This window comes from Prionailurus bengalensis, chromosome D3 (genome assembly GCF_016509475.1).
Source record: "Prionailurus bengalensis isolate Pbe53 chromosome D3, Fcat_Pben_1.1_paternal_pri, whole genome shotgun sequence".
Taxonomy (NCBI): Eukaryota; Metazoa; Chordata; class Mammalia; order Carnivora; family Felidae; genus Prionailurus; species Prionailurus bengalensis.
This window is the reverse complement of record NC_057356.1, coordinates 22,967,482-22,988,492: the sequence shown is the minus strand read 5'-3', so window position 1 is coordinate 22,988,492 and position 21,011 is coordinate 22,967,482. Positions and strand designations below refer to the sequence as shown.

At 49.7% G+C, this 21,011-nt stretch overlaps 1 protein-coding gene across 3 annotated transcripts in view; it reads right to left on the bottom strand.

The window, feature by feature from the left end:
• Window positions 1-21,011, bottom strand: part of ZMAT5 (zinc finger matrin-type 5) — a 27,235-nt gene extending 6,224 nt beyond the window's left edge. The window contains exons 1-4 of one of the 3 annotated variants that reach the window (XM_043557956.1): window positions 20,723-21,011; window positions 8,164-8,312; window positions 2,807-2,869; window positions 1,357-1,437 (exon numbers count right to left, since the gene is read on the bottom strand). In XM_043557956.1, coding sequence (XP_043413891.1) covers window positions 1,357-1,437; window positions 2,807-2,869; window positions 8,164-8,290 — 271 coding nt within the window. In that variant the 5' untranslated portion in view covers window positions 8,291-8,312; window positions 20,723-21,011. Of the gene's footprint in view, window positions 1-1,356; window positions 1,438-2,806; window positions 2,870-8,163; window positions 8,313-20,563; window positions 20,680-20,707 lie in introns of those variants that run through there. The other 2 variants (XM_043557957.1, XM_043557958.1) reach the window with 2 other exon arrangements.

The window sequence follows — 21,011 nt, the reverse complement described above, 5'->3', positions numbered from 1 at the left end:
TCATAAAATGTCCTGTAAGAACCTTTGCTCACTGAATTAAAATTGAGCCAATGGTTCAAACAAGCTGGGTGTGAGAAAGGTCAGGGTCTCTGGGAGGACTTGGGATGAGGCCTGGAGCTGGAGGAAAACAATCCTACTCATGGACCAACGAGGGGGCCCAAGGCCTGGGCTAGCACCGCACACACTTCATCTCACTTCGCCTCTACACCTAGACACATTTAAAAGGTCAGGACACTGCCTCCAAGAGGGTTAGTCATGTGCCAAGGTCCCAGGGCACTCGTCTGTTCCCAGCCCCCTGGGGCTTCTCCCATCCGGGTCTCCACCAGGCATCATCTCCAGCTCCAGGCCCACTGGCCTATGCTTTCCTTGCCACGGGCCAACTGTTCCCCGAGAGCCTAGGCCAGTGAAGAGCTGGAGATACCACCACTGCCAGGACTCGCTGGCGAGGCTGATGGGGCCTCACTTCTGCCCTGGGAAAGCTCCTGGAAACCCTGTGTTTGTGCCAGGGCTGTGGCCACAGTGCCATCAGCTCCCCAGGGCAGGGCCCGCAGAGTATGACTGATCAGAGGGGAGTGGAGTCCCACTGGGAACGAGGGCAAAGGCCAGGCTGCCTCGGACACTCACTGGCTGCCCTGAAGCTTCCTGGACAGACGGAAGAGTGAGCAGCAGCACCCAAGGAGACTAGAGTTGGCCTCTAACCTGCTGGGGGCTCACGTGAGGGCCTTCTGCCCTACGCTAGCTTCAGTTTCTCTATCTGTTCAGTGGGGGCTTCATCAGAAGATCGAAATAGACCATCTCAGTGGAAATGTCCTTGTTCTCTAACTGGAGAAGTGACAAGTGAATTTCCCAAAGACAGACGTGGCAATTTACAGGGGAAGCTACACTTGTTCTTCCCTAGAGCCACCGGGCCTGAGAATTCTGAGGGTGGGGAAGGTGTCGTCTTTATCCCTTTGTCCCCAGGATGAGGTAGGGGATCTGGTGCTGAGTAAGGGCTAGAGACAGGTGCTGCCTGATATAAGGAAGGGGGGATGATACACACAAATGAGCACCCAGCAGGGTCCAGATGAGGCTGAGGCACTCCCGTCAGGGCTCCAGGACAGGAAGCCCCATTCGTCACTTTAGACCCAGCAGGAACACAAATGGGAGTTCCCCTGTTCTTTTTCCACTCATGCCTGGGGCGGTTTGGAGGCAGTTCCTGACCTCCACCCCATCACCTAGGCAGCTCTCAGCTTATCCCACAAGGTGTCCACAAAAGAGGAGGAGGTGGGGAGACACTGGGCAGCTTCCTGGGCCTCAGATCTGGCATCCCCCCAGCAGACTGCCCCCCTCCAACCCAGGGACCCCGCCAAAACACACCCTCCACCTGGATACTCAGCTCTTGCAGATCTCTCTCTGACATGTGGGAAAATCTGCAGTTGGAGCCAAAGTCACACTGGCCTGCAACAGAAGACAGGGAAGACAGAGTCACTCACGGCTTGGAAGAGCTCCCTCCAAGGGCTGAGGGGCCATCAGAGTTTTAGGTGTGAGGCTTTAGAGTCTATAGAGTAGCAACTCCACCTCCAGAGAAAAACTTGGAATCTCTTTGGCCCCGCCCACACAAGCAGCCAGAACAAGCCTGTTGGGAATCAAATCCTGAAGCCTTCTGTGATTGGGCTGCACAAGCCTCTGCAGGCTTTCTACTGTCACCACTGCCCTGGCCCCGAACCCCTGTTCCCCAGCCTCAACAAATCATGGGTGGGCCCCTGAAAGAGTCATGCTTTCTTTCCCCAATCCAGGCCACTGTACATGCTGTGCCCTCTGCTTGGTGCCCACCTGCCCATCTGGCTTGCAGGAGCGGCTGGAATGCTCGCCAGAAAGGCTTTAATGGTAGCTTTGCCAAGGAGGTACCAAAGCCCAGTGTGGCTTTCCAAATCTTAACCGGCAGACCAAAATGTGTCTCAAAATAACAGGAGACTGGAGGTCTCTTAAGCCAGCATAACCTACCAGTGGCATTTTCACGTCAAGGTGAAGTCTGTGGGGGAAGGCCCTGATCTGCAGGCCTAGTGACCATCCTAGGGGTCGCACTGTCTCCTGAGGGGAGTGTGGCCATACACCTGGCTTCCTTAGGCTGATAGCAGTACCTCTCCCCAGTGCTACATACCATGTTAATCACCATGGTTCCCCTCCTTGCCTTGGCTGCTAGGAAGCTCAGGGCCAAATCCTCAGAAAATATACAGAAACTCAAAGCAAGCATGGAGGAAACTAAGCATTCTCTGGGCTCTGTCTTATTTTTCCTATCTTTATTTTCATTTGCACTTGGTTCCTTTGTTTACTGAGGGCTTTTTTTGTTTGTTTGATCTCTTTGAACTATATGTATCTTTATTAGCTGGGTATTGAGCAGTCAAATCAACACTTAGCACCCTTGGTTCTAATTCTGAACCTTCTCCTCAGACCTGTTACCATCTGTCTCCAGGCCTGCCTGCTGGGAGGGTGGGAGCAGGAGGTTGGACTCCCAGACTAACTTAATCAGCCAATCAATCACACCCATCAGTGTCTCCTAGATTTACTCGCAATCTCCCAGCATTTGCTTGTTCTGACTGGGCCGATAACATCACATTCTATGTCTGAAGTGCTGAAGACTAGGCCCTGGAAGTCCTAAGGCACAACCCCTGGGAAGGTCTCAACTGACCAGCTGGCTGATGCACTGAGACCACAAAATGGGTTTAGGATAGTGGCTGGGGAAGGGGAGAGGCTCTGCAGAGGTCCAAGCAGGCCAGACAGGGCATGCTGGTCCCTGGAGGGACCTGAACTGAGTAGAACACTTTACCTGTCAGCAGAAACTTCCTACACGGCCGCTTGTTCTGTTCATCTAGCAAGATGGCAGCTGCATCTGCGAGGAGAGAGGAGCCGGGTTCAGACTTCAGTTGCACAGAGGCACCGAGATCAGAAAAGGAAACAGTTCCCATCGACAGAGGAGTGTAGAAAGAGACAACCACAGTTGGGGATGACCACAGGTGGGGATGCTGGGCAGAAGCATCTGAGCTTCAGGTGACCTCAACCCCTCCTAGACCCAGCCAAAGGCAAGAACCAAGTTTTAGGTCTGAGGTTCTGGCTTTGACCAAACAATGGAATCACCTGGGCAGTTTAGTTTAGTTTTTTAAAATCCTGGTACCCTACACTGTCCATACTGTCTTTGTAACTTCCTGTGAATCTACAATAATAGAAAACTAAAAAAATTCCTGGTGTCCAGGTAGCCCACCAGTAAGCCCCGGGGCTCAGGCATCCCTCCACAGCCACGCTGCAGCAGGTCACTCTCTACTCCCTTGTTATACCTGAGACCTGCGGGCTCTCAGAGCCAGACCAGCTGCCGGCCTCAAAGGGACTTCACAGCAATCTTCACAGCATATGAACCTTAACCCTGGTTTCCTCCAACTTTTCCCCCTTTATTTTTATCATATATTTATGGTTTAAGTTTCGTGTGCTTCTTTGTAGGTAAGGAACCAATCGGTCAAAATCTGTGAGTAAGACAGGAAGATGCCCTGACTCAGAGGCCCTGATGTTGCCCTGGAGGCCTGGGCTGGGCACTTTCCCTGTTGGTGTCTTTTCTAGAGGCTGCAGAGGCAAGCTGCTTAATCTCCCCAAGTCTCTGTTTCCTCATATGCAAAATGGGAGGAAAATTCTCCCCTGTAGGGCTGCTGTGAAAATTGAATAAAGTAATGGATGCAGAGCACTTGGCAGAGGTGGCCGATGATTCCCAACCCTCATGGCACATTAGAATTGCCAGGAATGTGGGGCTGGAAGTGGCTTTGGCATCACACTCCCCAGGTGACACTAACATGCAGCCAGGGCTCAGAACCTCTGTCATGGACGCTCAACAAACGGTGGCAGTTCTTCTTTCATGTCCTCCTCACAAACCCACTGCATAGTGCTACCATCCCCATTTTGCAGAGGGAAAAACTGAAGTTCAAACAGGGGAAAGGGCACACAGTCAGGAAATGGCAGTGCCCGGTTTAACCCTGGCATGTGACTCTAAGGCCCCTGCCCTTTCCCATGTGATCTCCTGGTGGCTGGGTAAGGGCCAACTCTGATAGGAGCTTCTCCCTTCCTCTTCCTGAGGGCAAGGCAGCTGGTAGGGGTGGGCCTCTGGGGTCAGGAGTTGGTTATCAAAGGACTCACTCCAGGGGTGGCCTGGCAGAGTGGTCTGGGTGGGGCCAGCAGGATAGAGGGTGTCTATCTGTCAGCACTGGGCCTGTCAGACTCAGCTCACCCAGCTGATGTGAACATTGCCTGGTCCTGCCCCCATGTCCCAGAGGTAGGACAGTTGAGCCTGAGTGGGGGGTCTGAGCCTGCATCTTAGCCAGGGCGCCCTGGCTGGGAGACTCACTGTGGGAGAAAAGTTCCAGGCTGCCCAGTCTCTGGCTGGTGGTTCTTGACCCCAGCCATATGGGAGAATCGTCAGGCAGCTTTTAAAATATGTGGATCCTGGGGTGCCTGGGTGGCTCAGTCGGTTAAGTGTCCAACTTCAGCTCAGGTCATGATCTCGCCATTCGTGGGTTTAAGCCCGGCATTGGGCTCTGTGCTGACAGCTCAGAGCCTGAAGCCTGCTTCGGGTTCTGCGTCTCCCCCTCTCTCTGCCCCTCTGCTACTCGCAGTCTGTCTGTCTCTCTCTCTCAAAAATAAATAAACATTAAAAATACACGGATCCCAGGGCGCATGGGTGGCTCAGTTGGTAAAGAGTCCAACTCCTGACTTCAGTGTAGGTCATGATCTTACAGTCTGTGAGATCGAGCCCAACAGGGCTCTGCACTGTCAGAGCCTGGTATTCTCTCTTTCCCTCTCTCTCTGCCTCTCCCCTGAGCACACGGTCTCTTTTCCTCTCTCTCAAAATAAATAAATAAACAACTTTAAAAAGTTTCTTCCGAGGCACCTGGGTGGTTCAGTTGGTTGAGTGTCCAACTTTGCCTCATTAAAACATTAAAAAAAAAGTTTCTTCTCTGGGGCACCTGCGTGGCCCAGTCAGTGAAGTGTCTAACTTCTACTCAAGTTATGATCTCGCAGTTCTTGAATTCAAGCCTCACGTTGGGCGTGCTGCTGTCAGCACAGAACCTGCTTAGGATCCTCTGTCCCCCTCTCTCTGTCTCTCCCCTGCTTGTACTCTCTCAAAAATAAATAAAACATTAAAAAAATAAAATTCTTCTTAAAATAAAATAAATAATCCTGAGGCCCATCCTTCTCAGGTTCTGCTTTAACTCATCTGAGGGGGGAGAGCATGAAAATTGTTAAAAGCTCCTTGGTGACTCTGAAGGGCACCCAGGGCTGAGAACCCTAGCCCAGGGCCCGCATAAAGAAGGCATGCTCCTCCACCCAGCATTCAAGGCTCCTTGTGATCTGACCCCCTTGGTCCTTCTTGCTTCATCTCCCAAAATTAACAGCCACCTTGGTGCCTGGTGTTTGTTTGCTCGTTCACTAAGATATTCATCTAACAAACATTTACCGAGCTGGTCCTGTGCGCCAGGCGCCATGCCAGGATGGGGATTTAGTGGACAGTAAGTCAGACCTGCTCCTCCCTTCCAGTTCAACAGTCACACTAAGCCGTGGGGGACATAAACGGGAGCAGCCAGCATTCAGCCAAATGACCTCACCTTGCCTAGGGGGTGGGGAGGGCATCCCTGAGGACGCTCTGCCTGAGTTGAGTTCTGGGATGGAAGGGCTAGGCTGAGGGCAAGACAATAGCAGGAAAGACATGCCCACAGACAGGACAGTACCTGCAATGGCCAGGGTGGCTGGAGCTTGGAGGGAGAGGTGGGCAGGGCATGGAGGCCTGCACAAGACAGGGGTTCTGCCCAGAACACACTGCTGTAACTGGGAGTGAGGCTGCTTAGGAGAGGGGTCCTGTCTTATTAACCTGGAAGTCTTCAGAGCCTGCCTCGGAGAGAACATGCTAAGTGTTCACTGAGCACTGTCTGAATAGATGAGTCCAGGAGATAAAGGGCCTGAGGCCAATCCTTTTGTGGTCCCATAAACATTGTTCCTACTGAGTGAACCCTTCCAGGCCACACAGTCATGTATGAAATATACTGAGTCCCTGTCACATCCCTGGGAGGTGGGTACTGTTGTTAGGGCCGTTTTACACATGGCAGCTTTAGGGCCACACTGGGAGTGACACCTTGGGACTGACAGCCAGTCAGCTTAGCTCCAGGACTCATATTTGTCCTGGCCATGGCAGAAGGATGGTTAGCCCCTCTGGGGGATTAGGGGACTTGTCTAAGGCCATGGAGCTGGGAGCTAAGTGAATGTTGAGTCCTAGCCCAGGCTGGGGCGTCACGTGCCTCCCCAAAGTCTGTGCTGTGCAGTTTGCTCATGTAAGCGGGAGCCCTGGGGAAGCCCCTTCAAGTGGAAAGAGCTCATGGGCCAACTTGTGGACCCCGGGGTGAGTAATCCACCACTCTGGATCTTGAAATCAACACCTTTAAGTGGGGACCCTCCCCCCCCCCCCCCACGCAGCCTCCCTTGCAGAGCTGTTCAAGGGACAGAATGTGCCTGGGGATGAGAGAAGACACTAGGAATACAGGACTCCTGCAAAGGGGCTTATGATACCCACTCTTTCATCTTTCCTTTATGTAATACAATAGCCTCTGCCAATCAGCCCTAGACCCAAAGTCCCACCTGTTCCCAGCTAAGAATCTGGGGCTAAGAGGAAACACCAAGGTAATCTTGAAGCCTGGCTCCATGCCAGATAGCAGTCCCCACTGGATTTGGAGCACAGGGATCCTTTGCCTGACACCAGAGTCAGAGGCCTCCCAGGCACCCAGGAGACACCTCTGGCGCTGATTTCCCCTCCGCCCCCACTCCCAGCCCCTTGCGACCTCAGCCATGCCTGGCCTGCTGAGCAGCCTGGCCACCCTCTCTCACCCAAGCCTCTGAGCCTCAGCTTCCTCATCTGAAATGAGAGTCTGAGAGATCTGAAAATAATGTGCCAAGGCCCCACCTCAAACCTGCCTCTGAGGATGGGGTCAGGTGACCAGCGGTTTTTTATTCAAGGTCTCTAGGTGATCCTAACTTGAAGGGTGGAGATCTGCCTTAGAGGATTACTGATAAAGCAAATGACAAACCACAAATGGCACCTGGCATGCAGCAGGCACTCCATAAATGCTCACTCCCTTCTTGTAAATTCTGAGTCTCAGACCAGGAAACCTTGTCTCCACTTCTCCCTTCTCAACTGCTGAGACTCATCTCCTTGCTTCTGCTCTGCGAATCCTGCTCCCCAAATAATGAAGCATCAGCCCTGCCCCAGCTCATTCTAGAAGCTCCTGGTCCACCTCCACCCCACTGCCAAGCTCCCTGTCTGTTCTGATGACAGTAGAGCAGCAGCAGCAGCAGCAGCAGCAGCAGCAGCAGCTTCCCTGAAGTGAGCACCTTGAAGGTGCCAGGCCCTGTGCTAGGTGCTTATGGCCTGAGCTCATTTGCTTTGGTAGCACCTGCTCTAAGAAGCCTTTCCCGGAAAAGCCCTGGCTCCGGCAGCCAATTATTCATCCAGTCAGCCAGTCATTCAACAGCTATTTACTGCACCCCACGCAGCAGACAGTCATCATTGTCAACTGTAGGTCTGGTCATGTTGGCCACTGCCTGGTGCCCTTCAAAGGCTGCCCTCCACCTTTGCCCTAGGGACAAACCACCCTTCCTACTGTGGCCTCCACAGGCCGGCACAATCCGGTCCCTGCCCTGTCACCAGCCTCAGTCCCTACTACCCTCCTCTCCCCCTGTGTTTAGCCATATCCCCTCTCCTCTGCACCAAGAGCACCTGGTGCTTTGCTCTTGGCCACCTGCTTCTGCATGCCCTCTGCCCAAAATGGTGTGGCTTTGTGGCTGGCTTTTCCCTATCTTTCCAGCCGTTGGCTCAAACATCACCTCCTTGAAACAGCCTCCTTCCTGGCCACAGTATCCCCAGAGGCTGGCAGACTGGAGCCCTCAGTCAAGATTACTGGGGGAAGGAGCTCACATTCCAGACTGCCCCTTGGAGGGCCCATCTGCCCCTAGGGGCCCAACCTCCTCTCTTTTGCCATTCAAAGAGCCAACCTAGGCTGTGGAGACTGTCACTGGCACACGGTACTTCCTTGTCTGACAACCGGAAAGATCTGAGAGCTGGCCTCCATTGGCCCAGCTGCCCGGTCAGTTGCCACTCACCTCGAAACATGTCATACCAGACCTTCTTGGCCTTGAGGTGCTGTAGCCCATTCAGGTGCTTCTTGCGGTTGTGGAGGTTGTCCTGGAAGGAGCGGTTGCAGTAGTCACAGAAGTAATGCTTCCCCATGGCCACCTCCACCAGATACTGCCTGGGAAGCCACAAAGCACTCAGTCAGGAGTATGGAGGAAACGCCACACACTAAGGCCCAAAGTGCACCACACCAAACCAGCACTCCCTGAGGGCCAGTGTGAGGAAGGCTCTATATACACAAACCCTCATTTTCAACCCCAGGACAGCCCATGAGGAACCACACAGGCCAATCATTACTGTAATGATTACTGATTACGGGTTGAGAAGGCCTCATTTCAGAGGGATCTTTTAAGAAATCTGATGCCCAGGCCAGGGACAGTGGAACCTCAGTGTGGGGAGAGTGGGAGACCCAGGCATCAGGCACGTTTGTAAAACTCCCCAGGGAGTTCTCATATGCAGCTGCGTGGGAGAACCACACCTTATACCCTCTGGCCACTGCCCCTGCCCCTACTCCACTCTGACTTCCTCTCTCCCCTCTCCTCCAATCTGGCCACATCAGCCTCATCTCTGCTCCTCCCCTCCCACACTCCAGGCACTCCGCCACCTCTCGCATTTGCACCTGCTGGTCCCTCTGCCTGGATGCTCTTCCTCAGATTCCTTCCTTGCTCACTTGATTTCTTCAACCTTCACTCTAATACTGTCTTCTCAGTAATCTCCTGTGACAGCTTTATTTAAAATTGCAGAACACTCTACTTAGCTTTCCCCATTCCCTGCTTCATTTTTATCACCTTTGAAGTAATAAGTTACTTGTTATGTTTATTATCTTTTTCTCCCAACAGAAATATAAATCCAGGCGGGCAGGGATATCTTTGTTTTGTTCACTGCTGAGCCCCAGTACCCAAAGTGGTGCACAGTACAGAGTAGGCAACCAATAGTTGAGGAATAAGTGGATTAATTCCCATATTCCTTATGGGACAACTGAGGTTCAGAGAAAGGAAGTGATCTGTCCAAGGTCACACAGCTGGTAAGCAGAAGGTGAAGCCAAGTGCCCTAAAATCCCACTGCTGGGTATCCTCACTTCCACAGCCAGCTCAAAGCTTACAGAAGCCAGAGAGCTCAGGCAGAAATGCAAACAGCTTCCCAAGAGATTAGCTAAGCTCTCAGAGGGCAGGTCAATCAGAGAGGGACATGAGAATGTTTCAGCCTTAAGACTGAAGACCCCTCAGCCATAGTGACCACAGCTGCCACACCTGACCCGGGAGACCCACAGTCATAGGCAGGAGGCAAATCTATGAGTGTCAGGGCCAGCCCTTGGCCCTGGTCCCCCAGTTTGCTGCCGAAAGACCAGAGGATGAATGGGTCCACTCTGGGCTGTCAAGTGGGATCACAAAGGCTGAGCCCAGACCAGCCCCTTGCCCTTCAGGTCCTATAGTCAGATTTCTCATTTCCCAGAGCAGGTTCCTGAGTGCCAGAGGAAGAAGGAGAGTGACTTCCCCAAGCAGCCCACAGCCAACTCCCAGGACTTGGCAAATTAAAGATACAGCTGGGACCTGACCACAGGGCAGATGGATTGGGGGCATGTATCTTGGGAAGAAGAGAAGAGGGAGAGAGACAGAGACAAACAAGCCCCTGGACTGTCCAGGCAGCCAGGTGGGTCGATGGAGAAGGCTGTTCCTGCGGCTGACAGGGACAGCAGCCATTAAGTCAAGGGCTGTAATGGGATCAGGAACAGACAGTCATTCAAAATGAAAACGTATAAAACCTCTCTTCTCCTATTACGGCTGAGAAACCGCATCCCAGACACACGGACTTGATATATTAAATTTGGCAGCTCTAATACACCCCGTCTTGCCAATAAACTTATAGGAATTGGATTGAAATTGTAAGAGATGAACGTTTAACGGCCAAGTGCTTAACCAAGCCATTCACGAAGCTTGAAGCTCTGAGGAGCTGTTGGCTCTGGAGAGTAATGGGGTGGGGAGGTGTCCCTCCGGGAAACTGAGATGGAACGGTGGCTCTGCAGCAGACTTAGCTGGACAAAATCATGCAGGGCACTGAGAAGCCAGTCGTGTGACTTTGGACCTCTCTAGGCCTCTACTTTCACTGCAGGAATGTGAGGCAGGGGTCTGACAGGTTAGCGGATTGCTTGGGAGCAGGACACAGACGTTTGGTAATGCAAATGAATTGTTAATAAAAGAGTAATAGAAATACAAATGACACTAATAATGTCCAGCACTGAGCAAGTGCTCAATAAAAGTTACCTACTATTTGATTTATTGAGCACCTACCACGGGCTGGCACTAGGCTGAAAGCTTTATAATGCATCATCTCATTTAGTGCACAGGACAAACTGTAAGGTAGGACCCATTATACTTTTTCAGATGATGGCACTGAGGCTCCAAGAAGTGAAGTGACCTAGCCAAGGTCACAATACTGGAAAGCAGCCAAGCTGGGTTTATTTATTTTTTAAAGTTTATTTATTTATTTTGAGAGACAGGCACACAAGTGAGGGAGGGGCAGAGAGAGAATCCCAAACAGGCTCTACACTGTCAGCGGAGCCCGACACGGGGCTCGAACTCACGAAACCATGAGATCATGACCTGAGCTAAAACCAAGACTTGGATGCTTAATCAGCTGAGCCACCCAGTCACCCCAAGCTGGGTTTAGAATCCAGGTAGGATGGATCTAGAGCCCACACTCCTAACCACTTAGAAAAGTCTCCTCCCCATAAAATCATACTACTGACAGCTCTCCTTTATTAATCATTCACTGTATCCCTGGGACCATATGCCCCCTTCAAAGTCTAAATGGTATGTATTATAATCGCATTTGTGAAAGAGACGATTGAGGCTCAGAGAGGTGCTGTGGGGTGCCCCAGGTCACACTTCCGGGAAAGGCAGAACAGGTCTCACAGTGCCTGTACTTGCACCTACTAGGAAAGCCTCCCTGAAGTCTAATGATGAGCCCCTCAGGAGTGGACTGTTTCTACGGGTATGTGTGTGTGTGTTCACATTTCCCCTTCTCTCCCACATGCACAAATCATGGAGGAGAGCCACAGAGGCAGTGCTGTCCACCCATGCCTTCCTTCCCCTGCCCACCCTGCATCTGGCACAGAGGAAGTGCTTGGCTGTCCAGCACGGGTCAGTGGATCCTGCACTCTAGTCCCAGCTCTGCTAGGTGACAGAATTCACAGAATTAGAAAGCAGTGGCACCTGGATTTAAACCTGGATGTCTTGAGACATCTAGACACCTAGAGGCAGACCAGCTCCAGGGGAGCCAGTGCTTCCCACCTACCTAACAAGCCTGTCCCCACGGAGGCAGAGGCCCTGTTCCTGGGCAGGAGCTGGGCTTCAGCAAGGTGACCTCGCCCAGGCATCAGCCAGGTGTGAACTTCTGGAGCTCCTGACCCAACTGCGTCCCTCTTTAGTGCCTTGGAACACCTCGAAAAGGTGCAGGCACAGAATCCTCTAAACAGATACAGTGCCCTGCCAGACCGTGTTTGGCAACTTGGCAAACAGAGCGTATTTCACTCCGACTCACCCCTCAGCCAGGTGTCCTTGCACAAGGCACAGCCTGCACCACCACACTTGGCAGCCCTGAGTGGGAGGTCAGGGAAGGGGGGTGGAGACAGCTGGACACCTCTGATGGCGCCCAGACACCAGCATGGGGTGCTGACTAAGCTGGCCCTCTCCGCCATGATTCATCCTCATCCTCTGAGGCTGGCGCACTCGGCAGCATGAGAGCAGGGCCCTGCCTGCAGTACAAAACCATCCAGCTCTACCCCACAGGCTGTGCCACCGGCCCACTCTCAGGGACCAGGTCCATGTTTGCAACAGCATCTGCTGGCTCCCGGGGGCTTCACCAGGTGACAAGATGGCTCCTCATGGCCAAGGGGCAGCAGGCAAGGCTAGTGGGACAGCCCACAGGTGTGGGTTTGAATCCCAGCTCTGCCACTGATCAGCTAGGCGACCTCTAGAAAGTTACTTCATCTTCCTGCATATATCCTCAGCTATAAAATAGGGACCCCACTGCTACACTGGATTGACCAAGGCAGGAGTATATAAGGATGCCTACCATATAGTTAGTGCTCAAAGAATGGAGGCTGTGACTGCTGGTACTATGACCACCCAGGCGGCTCACTCCCTTGCTCTCCTGGTGAGCCTACCTTGACCACCAGATGGAAAACTGCAGCCAAAGTGGCAGCCGCAGGTACTTCCGCCCCCCTTACAACTTGCTGTTTTCCGCAGCTCATCTCCCCTCACATGCTGACTTACTGTCACGTGTGCCTGCCTCCCCACTAGAATACAGGCTCCCTGAGGGCAGAGAGTTCGGTCTGCCCTGCTTCACCCCAGCACCCGGAACAGGGCCTCGCACACACAATTGCTTGCAGAATGAGCCAAGGAGCAGCCTGCAGAATCCGAGGCCTATCACCCTCTGTTCACCTACAGTTCCCAGACCCTCTTCTCCTCAAGTTTGGATCTAGGGACCAGGACGAGGAGGGATACAGAAAAAGGACACCTTAGGTCCCCAAAACAGATCTTTCGCTGCCACCATTGCCCTCCCCGCAGGACTTCTGTCTCCAACAGAGAGCCCTGCTCTGCTGACTTAAAGCACACCTGGCCATCCTGTGGTGCCTGACTTCAGTCTTCTGGGCTCAAGGAAAAGATTACCTACTAGTGGAGACACTGTGGGCAGAGCGAAGAAAAGAGAATGGGGGTGGGATGGGGTGAGGGAAGATAGCATCACATTCCTGCATGCTAGGCACTTGGCTTTCATTCTCTTATTTCATGCTCAACAGATGACATCAAGGTGTCCATTTCACAGATGAGGACACACATTCAGAAATACTCCCAATTTGCTCTGAGCCAAGACTGGGAGAGACACTGATAACAATTTCTCATCAACCTGAGTGCTATGGGAGGGCCAGCGGCGCTGAGGACCCCCACACACCCTCTTGGGGAGACCTCACCATGACGCCGTGAAGCCATGTGCTGACACCCCACACCCAAGGCGTGGAGAGCCAGAGCCAGCAATCCCCCTGGGGTCTGGTGGAGCCCCGAACCCTCTCTCTTCCCAGCCCACTGCTCTGCTGTGAAGCTGTCATGGGGCAGACATTTGTGCTTCATTGATATTCTTGGTTTCTTTCATTGTGTGTGTCTCAGGTACAGAGCTGTCTTTGGCACAAGGCTAAAATAAGCCAACAGCTCGGCCGTAGCCAAGGGCTGGGATGCGCACTGTAATAATTATCTAGGACTTGTGCTCACCACATGCTGCCCTCAAGCTCACCTGTCATTTCTTCTAATTATGGCACCGCCAGACCCCAGGTAAACAATAAACAGCAGCCAGAGGACAGCTTTATCGCACGCCCACTAGGAGCACAGCAATGTCCCAGTGCCACATATGCCTGCCGTCTGGAGTCGATGGCATCAGAGTTGCCTGTGGGGGTGGCCCACAGACTACCCACTCAGAACCCAACTCCAACAGAAGTGCCAGGAAGATCCAGATGTCTTCCCTGATAGGAGCCCCAATATGTTAGGGGTCTCTCTCAGACCCCTCAGTGCTTAGTAGCAACCATACACCTCTCTTATCCTGACCTCGTTTATGTGTTCCACCCCCTGGGGTAAGGTGCATAAATCATCATACCTCCGGCACTATACGGCAGTGGTGGCCCCACCCACAACAATTTCTAACTTGGCAGGTCTGGGCCAGGACCAGGATCTTAAGGCAGCTCTGATGTGTAGTCCACAGACCATGCTCAGAGAAATGCTGGTCTAAGGTAGATGATGGACTGAAGAACAGAGAGGGCGAGAGCTTGCCCAAAGTCACACAGACTACCCGTGCCAATCCTTACTCTAATCATTCAACCTAGATCTGAATCTCATCCCTGCCACTTCTAGGTTGTGAAACTTTCAGCAAACTACTCACTCTGGGCCTCATCCGGTTGATGGGAGTAATAATATGATTCTATAAGATTACTATGAGGATTAAATCATGGTTACTAGGTGCTTAGCATAGTCCCTGGCATGTCAATGGTGCTCAATACACATTTGTAGATGTGGCAGCCAGCCTCGGTGGCCCCCATTTCCTGGGGTTTGCACTTTGTGTTGTTCACTCCCAATCTTATCAGGATTGGTCTGTGTCACTAAGAGAATAGACAAGATGGTATTTACTTCCAAAATCAGGTGTAAGACAATATGCCTTCCATCCTGGTGCCTCTTTCTCTGATCACTTACTCTGGGGGAAGCCAGCTGCCATATTGTGAACAAACCCCCCCCCCCCCCCCCGCCCTGCGGAGGCCCATGTGGTAAGGAACTAAGACCTTCTGCTGACAGCCATGTGAGTAAGCTTAGAAGTGGATCCTCCAGCCCAGTCAAGCCTTCAGATGAGTGCAGATAGCTTGACTGCCACTTAGTGGGAGCTCTGAGCCAGAACTACCCAGCTAAACCAGTCCCAAATTCTTTCTTTTTAAAATATGATTCCTTTTTTTTTTTTTAAGTAAGCTATATACCCCCAGTGTGGGCTTGAACTCACAACCCTGAGATCAAGAGTCACTTGCTCCTCCGAATGAGTCAGCCAGCTGCACCTGCACTCCCAAATTCTTTTATTTAATAACTTTTTTTTAAGTTTATTCATTTATTTATTCTGAAGGAGAGACAGCACGTGCAGGGGGAGGGGCAGAGAAAGAGAGAAGAGAGAGAGAATCCCAACAAGTTGTGCTGTTAGTGCAGAGCTCGATGTGGGGCTCAAACCCACGAACTGCGAGACCATGACCTGAGCTGAAGTCAAGAGTCAGATGCTTAACTGACTGAGCCACCCAGGCGCCCCCCAAATTCTTGACCCTGAGAAACTAACTGTATGAGATATTTATTGTGTTAGGTTGCTAAGTTTTGGGGTAATCTGTTATGCAGCAATAGCTAACTAATACAGTGAAATAAACAAATGAAAAAACTAAATTACTTTAAAATATGTGAAGACCACAGGCATAAAGTGCGCCATGTCCCAAAATATCCTGAGTGGAGTCAAAGGAGCCACTCTCCTGACACAGGCATAACCCTCGAGTTCTCTGGTTCCCTTTTCTGCCATTTATTCACTAACCAAACATTTCTTCTCTGCCAGACTGAGGTTCACATCTCACAACACAGAGTCCCTGCTCTCACAAGACAGTGTACTGAGTACATGCTGGGATGGCCAACAGATGTGCCCCTAGTAACAGCAGTAGGTAAGAAGCTGTGTGCCAGAGGGCACCAAGGAGGGCACCTACATCCAACAGGTAATTCCTCCAAGCAAATGATCAGAGATGATCTCAAAGATCTAGGTACCAAAATGGCCACTGCAGTGTAGTTTGCCCTAAAAGTGAAATCTAAATGTCCAACAGTAAGAACAGCTGACAGTTCATTGCTTACTATGCGCATGTATGCTGCTCAGTTTCCCCGATAGGGAAACTGGGGGTTCAATGACACGATGCACAAAGCCTGTTATCCTCATCTTACCCTAAAAACAAAACAAAACAAAACAAAACAAAACAAAAAATGGACAGAGGGATCCCATAGCTGGCAACCATCAAGAGTAGGGTATGAGCCACATCTGTTCAATGCACTACCACACAGCCATTAAAAATCAAGTCAGAGGAAAAAAAACCAAGTCAAAGGAGACTATTCCCTCGCATGGACAAATGTTCACTCCATATAGCTAAATAAAAATTCGCTCATTATCACAACAGTTTGTCCAATATGATACCATTTTTTTTACCTCTTACCCCAACACACACACACACACACACACACACACACACACACGCACTAGAGCAGACACAAAATATTTATTGTGGTTATATCTGGATAAAAGGATTATGTGCAGAATTTTTTTCCTGCTTTGTGTTTTTCTATTTTTCTAAGTTTCTACATTTAGTGTGTACTGTTAAATTTTCTCAAAAAATTCTGTTTGAGTGTCCAACTCTTGATTTAGGCTAAGGTCATGCATGATCTCACGGTTCGTGAGATGGAGTCCTGCATCAGGCAGGCTCTGTGCTAAGAGCAGGGGGTCTGCTTGGGATTCCTGGCCTCCCTCTCTCTCTCTCTCTCAAAAATAAATAAATAAGCATTAAAAAAAAAAAAAGATCTACAGTAGATCTTACCCTCAGTCCCTGGCTGAAGGCTGAAGGCATTCTGATTCCAAGCAAACCTGGCCCAGCACAGGCTGGTTAAAGCAGAATCTGGGCTCCAGGGAGCTGTAGGTTGGAGACACAGTTTCTCATCAGATAGTTACAGGTCCCAGGAGGCCAGAGCTTCCAAATAGGAAAGGTAAAAATAGTATGAATGAGGCTTCTGAACCAGAAACGCAGACTCAGAACTGCCTCTGCCTCCCTCTTCTTCTGCCCCCAGGCTGGTCCTGTCACCACCATCACTGCTGCCCAAGCCCGTTCTCACCTCCTAGTACCTGATCCAGCCTCTTCAGTTCACCCCACCCTGGGCAGCATCAGATCAACCCTCTTAAAAGGACTCCTGCTCAAGATTTTCCATGGCTCCTGGTGCGGAGCTTAATACAAATGAAGTCTCCTCTGTCAGATCTCCAGGATTTCAGACTCAGCAGATCTGGAGAGGGGCCCAGAAATCTGCATTTTATTTTTTTAATTAAAAAAAATTTTTTTACATTTATTTATTTTTTTTTAATTTTTTTTTTAACGTTTATTTATTTTTGAGACAGAGAGAGACAGAGCATGAATGGGGGAGGGTCAGAGAGAGAGGGAGACACAGAATCCGAAACAGGCTCCAGGCTCTGAGCTGTCAGCACAGAGCCCGACGCGGGGCTCGAACTCACGGACCCCACGGACCACGAGATCATGACCTGAGCCGAAGTCGGACGCTCAACCGACTGAGCCACCCAGGCGCCCCCATTTATTTATTTTTTGAGAGACATAGAGAGACAGAGCACAAGTTGGGGAGGGGCAGAGAGAGAGGAGACACAAAATCCGAAGCAGGCTCCAGTCTCTGAGCTGTCAGCACAGAGCCTGACGCGGGGCTTGAACTCACAAACCGTGAGATCATAGCCTGGGCCAAAGTCGGACGCTTAACTGACTGAGCCACCCAGGCACCCCCAGAAATCTGCATTTTAATCAGCGAGTCTAGTACCCCCTAAGAAACAAAGCCTGGAAGGGGAGCACCTGGGTGGCTCAGTCAGTTGAGCATTTGATGACTCCTGATTTCAGCTCAGGTCATGATGTCAAAGTTCCTAAGATTGAGCCCCGCATTGGGATCCATGCTGACAGTGCTGAGCCTGCTTCCGATTTCTCTCTCTGCCCCCACCTCCCCCACCCCCTTCCCCCCTTATGTGCATATGTGCTCTCTCTCTCTCACTCTCTCTTTCTCTCTCTCAAAACAAACAAACAAAACTTAAAGAAAAAAAAGAAACAAAGCCTGGGGGAACAAGCTTCTCCAGCTCATCCACCTCTCTATTCCCTGCATTCCAAAGGCAGCCTCTGCTGGGGACAGTCACTCCGAGTAGACACAATCCCTGGATTCTTGTCCCAGTCAGAAATCGGTCTGATTATAAAAATAACCTCAGCTCACTAAAATGGTAAACCCAACATGATTGGAATGCTAAATACAATTCATTAGGCTAGATAAAGCTGTTTTCTTACTAGCTAAGTATACTGTCACGCTCCAGGTAAGTTTAGAATTTAAAATAGAGGTAGTAAAATAAATCAAACTCACTGTATAAAATAAATAAATAAAAATAAATAAATAATTTATAAATAAATAAATATAAAATAATAAATAAATAAATAAATAAAATAAATCAAACTCACTGTTCCTGACCTAGGTTTAGTAATAATCAGTGTATACTTGGTATTTAAAAGTATCTATAACATTGGGGCGCCTGGGTGGCTTAGACCATTAAGCATTTGGATTCTTGATTTCAGCTTGGGTCATGATCTCACAGTTCATGGGTTCGAGCCCTGCATCAGGCTCTGCACTGACAGTCCAGAGCCTGCTTGGGATCCTCTCTTTCCTTCTCTCTCTGCCCGTCCCCTACTTGCTTGTTCTCTCTCTCTCAAAATAAATAAAATAAACACTACAAAAAAATTTTTTAATAAAAAAAGTAAAAATATCTATAACATTGAAAAGAGCTAGACATGTTGAGTATATGACAGAAAAACATTGCAATTCCAACTTAACATACAGAAGTCAAGAATTGAGAAATATACTGGGGCACCTGGCCAGCTCAGTTAGTGGCAGTGTGGAGTCTGCTTGGGATTCTCTCTCACTCCTCTCTCTCTCTCTCTCTCTGTGCCTCCCTGACTTGTGTGTGTGTGTCTGTCTCTCTCCCTCAAAAATAAATAAATAAAACTTAAAAAAATAAAGAAGTTAAAGTATATAGTTAGGTAATTGATATTAGATTTCTGATTTCAAATTGAGAGGTTAGCAATGGTTGGAAACACTGGCTGTATATTAGAATCAGCTGGAGTGCTGTGAAAGCTACTAAGGGTGCCCCCCATATGTTAATTTCTTGTCAGACATGGCACCTGAATTTTTTTTTTTTAGCTTCCCAGACTGAGAACCAGTGACATAAAAGAATCTAAGTCTGTTAAAAGTATTGAACTGTTTATAAGAACTTGAAATTCATTATGTTTGTAAGCTTAATTTATTAGATTTTCTGGTAATGTTTTGGAAATTCTTGGGAAATTATACTTGTTAGGCTATATATCTGAAGTACTTAAAGAGGAAATCAAACATATTAAATTTACAAGTGAAATAAATGTGTAAGGGAATGTAATTAAGCTGTTAAAAGGGCTGTTTGAAGGAATTTAAGGAATTCAGTTCAACTTGAGTTCAAACATCAAAGGAAAAGTGAAGATCATTTTTCTTATTTTTCTATAGTTATGTATAAAATAATTTCTAAGTTGAAGTAAATGGCTTAAAGAAAATTAAGTATTTCAAAACTGTTGCTCCAAAATGAGAATTAACTAAAAAGACAATAAAATAAAATTAAAGTAAATTAAATTAAAACAAGCCACACCTTAACTCCCTGTTGTCTTTCCTACCCATTCCACTTAAAATAATCCTTCCATCCCCTGAACTTCCCACCAGCCAGATTTGTTGTTAGCAAGACATAAGTACTCTTTCCTAGAAGCTTCACAACTTTCCACCCCAAGAAGCAACCAGGATGCTTTTCAAATAGAAAATAACCCTAATTAAGGGTAATTCATCATGCTGTGGAGCTTTTCACGTTTTTCTTCCCAATACCCAGTGAGGCATTCCTGTTACTTTTCCAAGTCAGAGGCAGACCCAGGCCTCTAATCCCTGGTTTTCAGTACCTCTGCTGATGCCGATGCTTAGGCCTCTCCTTTGAACTCAGATCCAAATCCCCTTTGGCCTCCTGGCATCTCCACTAAGGGGCAGCTCAAACCAAACATGGCCAAAGAGAATTTAAGGTCATCCTTGTGGATTTTAAGTTGTTGAGATCAAAATTTAAGAGATGTCATTCTCCATTCCTCTTTCCTGCAGCCCCTACATGCATCTGAAAGCTTGTTTTGTCTGTCCTACCTCCCAAAATACATCCCAGATCTGATCATTACTCTAATCCATATCCCAAATTACCATCCTGTCCCAACTGACCCAACCCGGTAACTTCCCCTCTTCTATGTGCTCTCTAAAGAGCAGCCGCAATGATGACATTAAAATGTAAATTGGATCAAGTCACATCCCAGCTTAAAACCCTTCAGTGGCTTCCTAGAGCAATTAGAAAGAGAAATAAGACTCCTTACTATGGGTTAGAAGGACACATATGAGCTGACCCAAGCCCACCTCTTCACAGTCCGCCCTACTGCTTTCCCTTAAGTACTCCAGGACTGCCGCAGCCTCAAGTCCTTCGCACCAACCTTTTCCTGTTTGATGGGACTTCTATTCATTCAGGTCCCTGGTTAAGTGTCACCCTAGGCACTCTGGTTAAAATAGTACCACCAGACTCTCCTCAATCAACCTGTCTTTTGCTTTTTAAAGTATTACTTGTTTGTGGTTACCGCACCTCCCCATCTGTCCACACACAAGCCCTCCACGAGAGCAGGGACTTATTCACCCATTAAGTCCCCGGCACATGGCCTAGGGCAGCGCTCACAAAACATCAGTCGAAGGGCACTCCAAAGCCCCTGCTATTTCTATTCCCAAGAAGTAATGAGTGGTCTCCAGACCTCCCCTTTCCAGGCCAGGGTTCTACCGGCTTGAGGGGAACAGGAAGCATATACAGAACCGCCCCTTCCCCGGAGGCCGAGTAAAGGAATCCAAGCCCCAGGACCCAACTTTTGCCAAGGACTCCAACTCTAGGCCTAGACACGGGGCTAACAAAGGTGACAGGCTGAGATGAGCCAGGTACCTGGGCAGCGAAGCCCTCTGGCCCTTTTATTCACTCCTCATTCCGTTAAGTGGTGCGGCCCATTGCGGAGGGCAGGGACTTAGAAAGAAGAGCCCTCGTCCTCCCGTGGAGTAAAGAAGACTTAAGACTCGCCCCTCGACGTACTGCCAAAGAGGGTACCTGGCTCCGCAGGGCCCGACGGCTCCGAGCTCCTCCTCCTCCTGTGACTTCGAGTCTCGAACTGCTTGCTGGGATTCGTAGTCCTTCCTTGAGTACCAGCCTGCCCTTCCCAGAAACCTTTGGGAATCATAGCTGAGACACCGCAGGTGGTGGGAGAGGTAACGGAAGCGCGAAAGCTTCTGGGTGTTGTAGTTCGAGGTATTCAATCGGCAAGAGATTATTGAAGAGAAAAAATGGGTAAAAAAATCTTACCGCACTATCTGGGCTGCCCTAATCTGAATCCTATGAG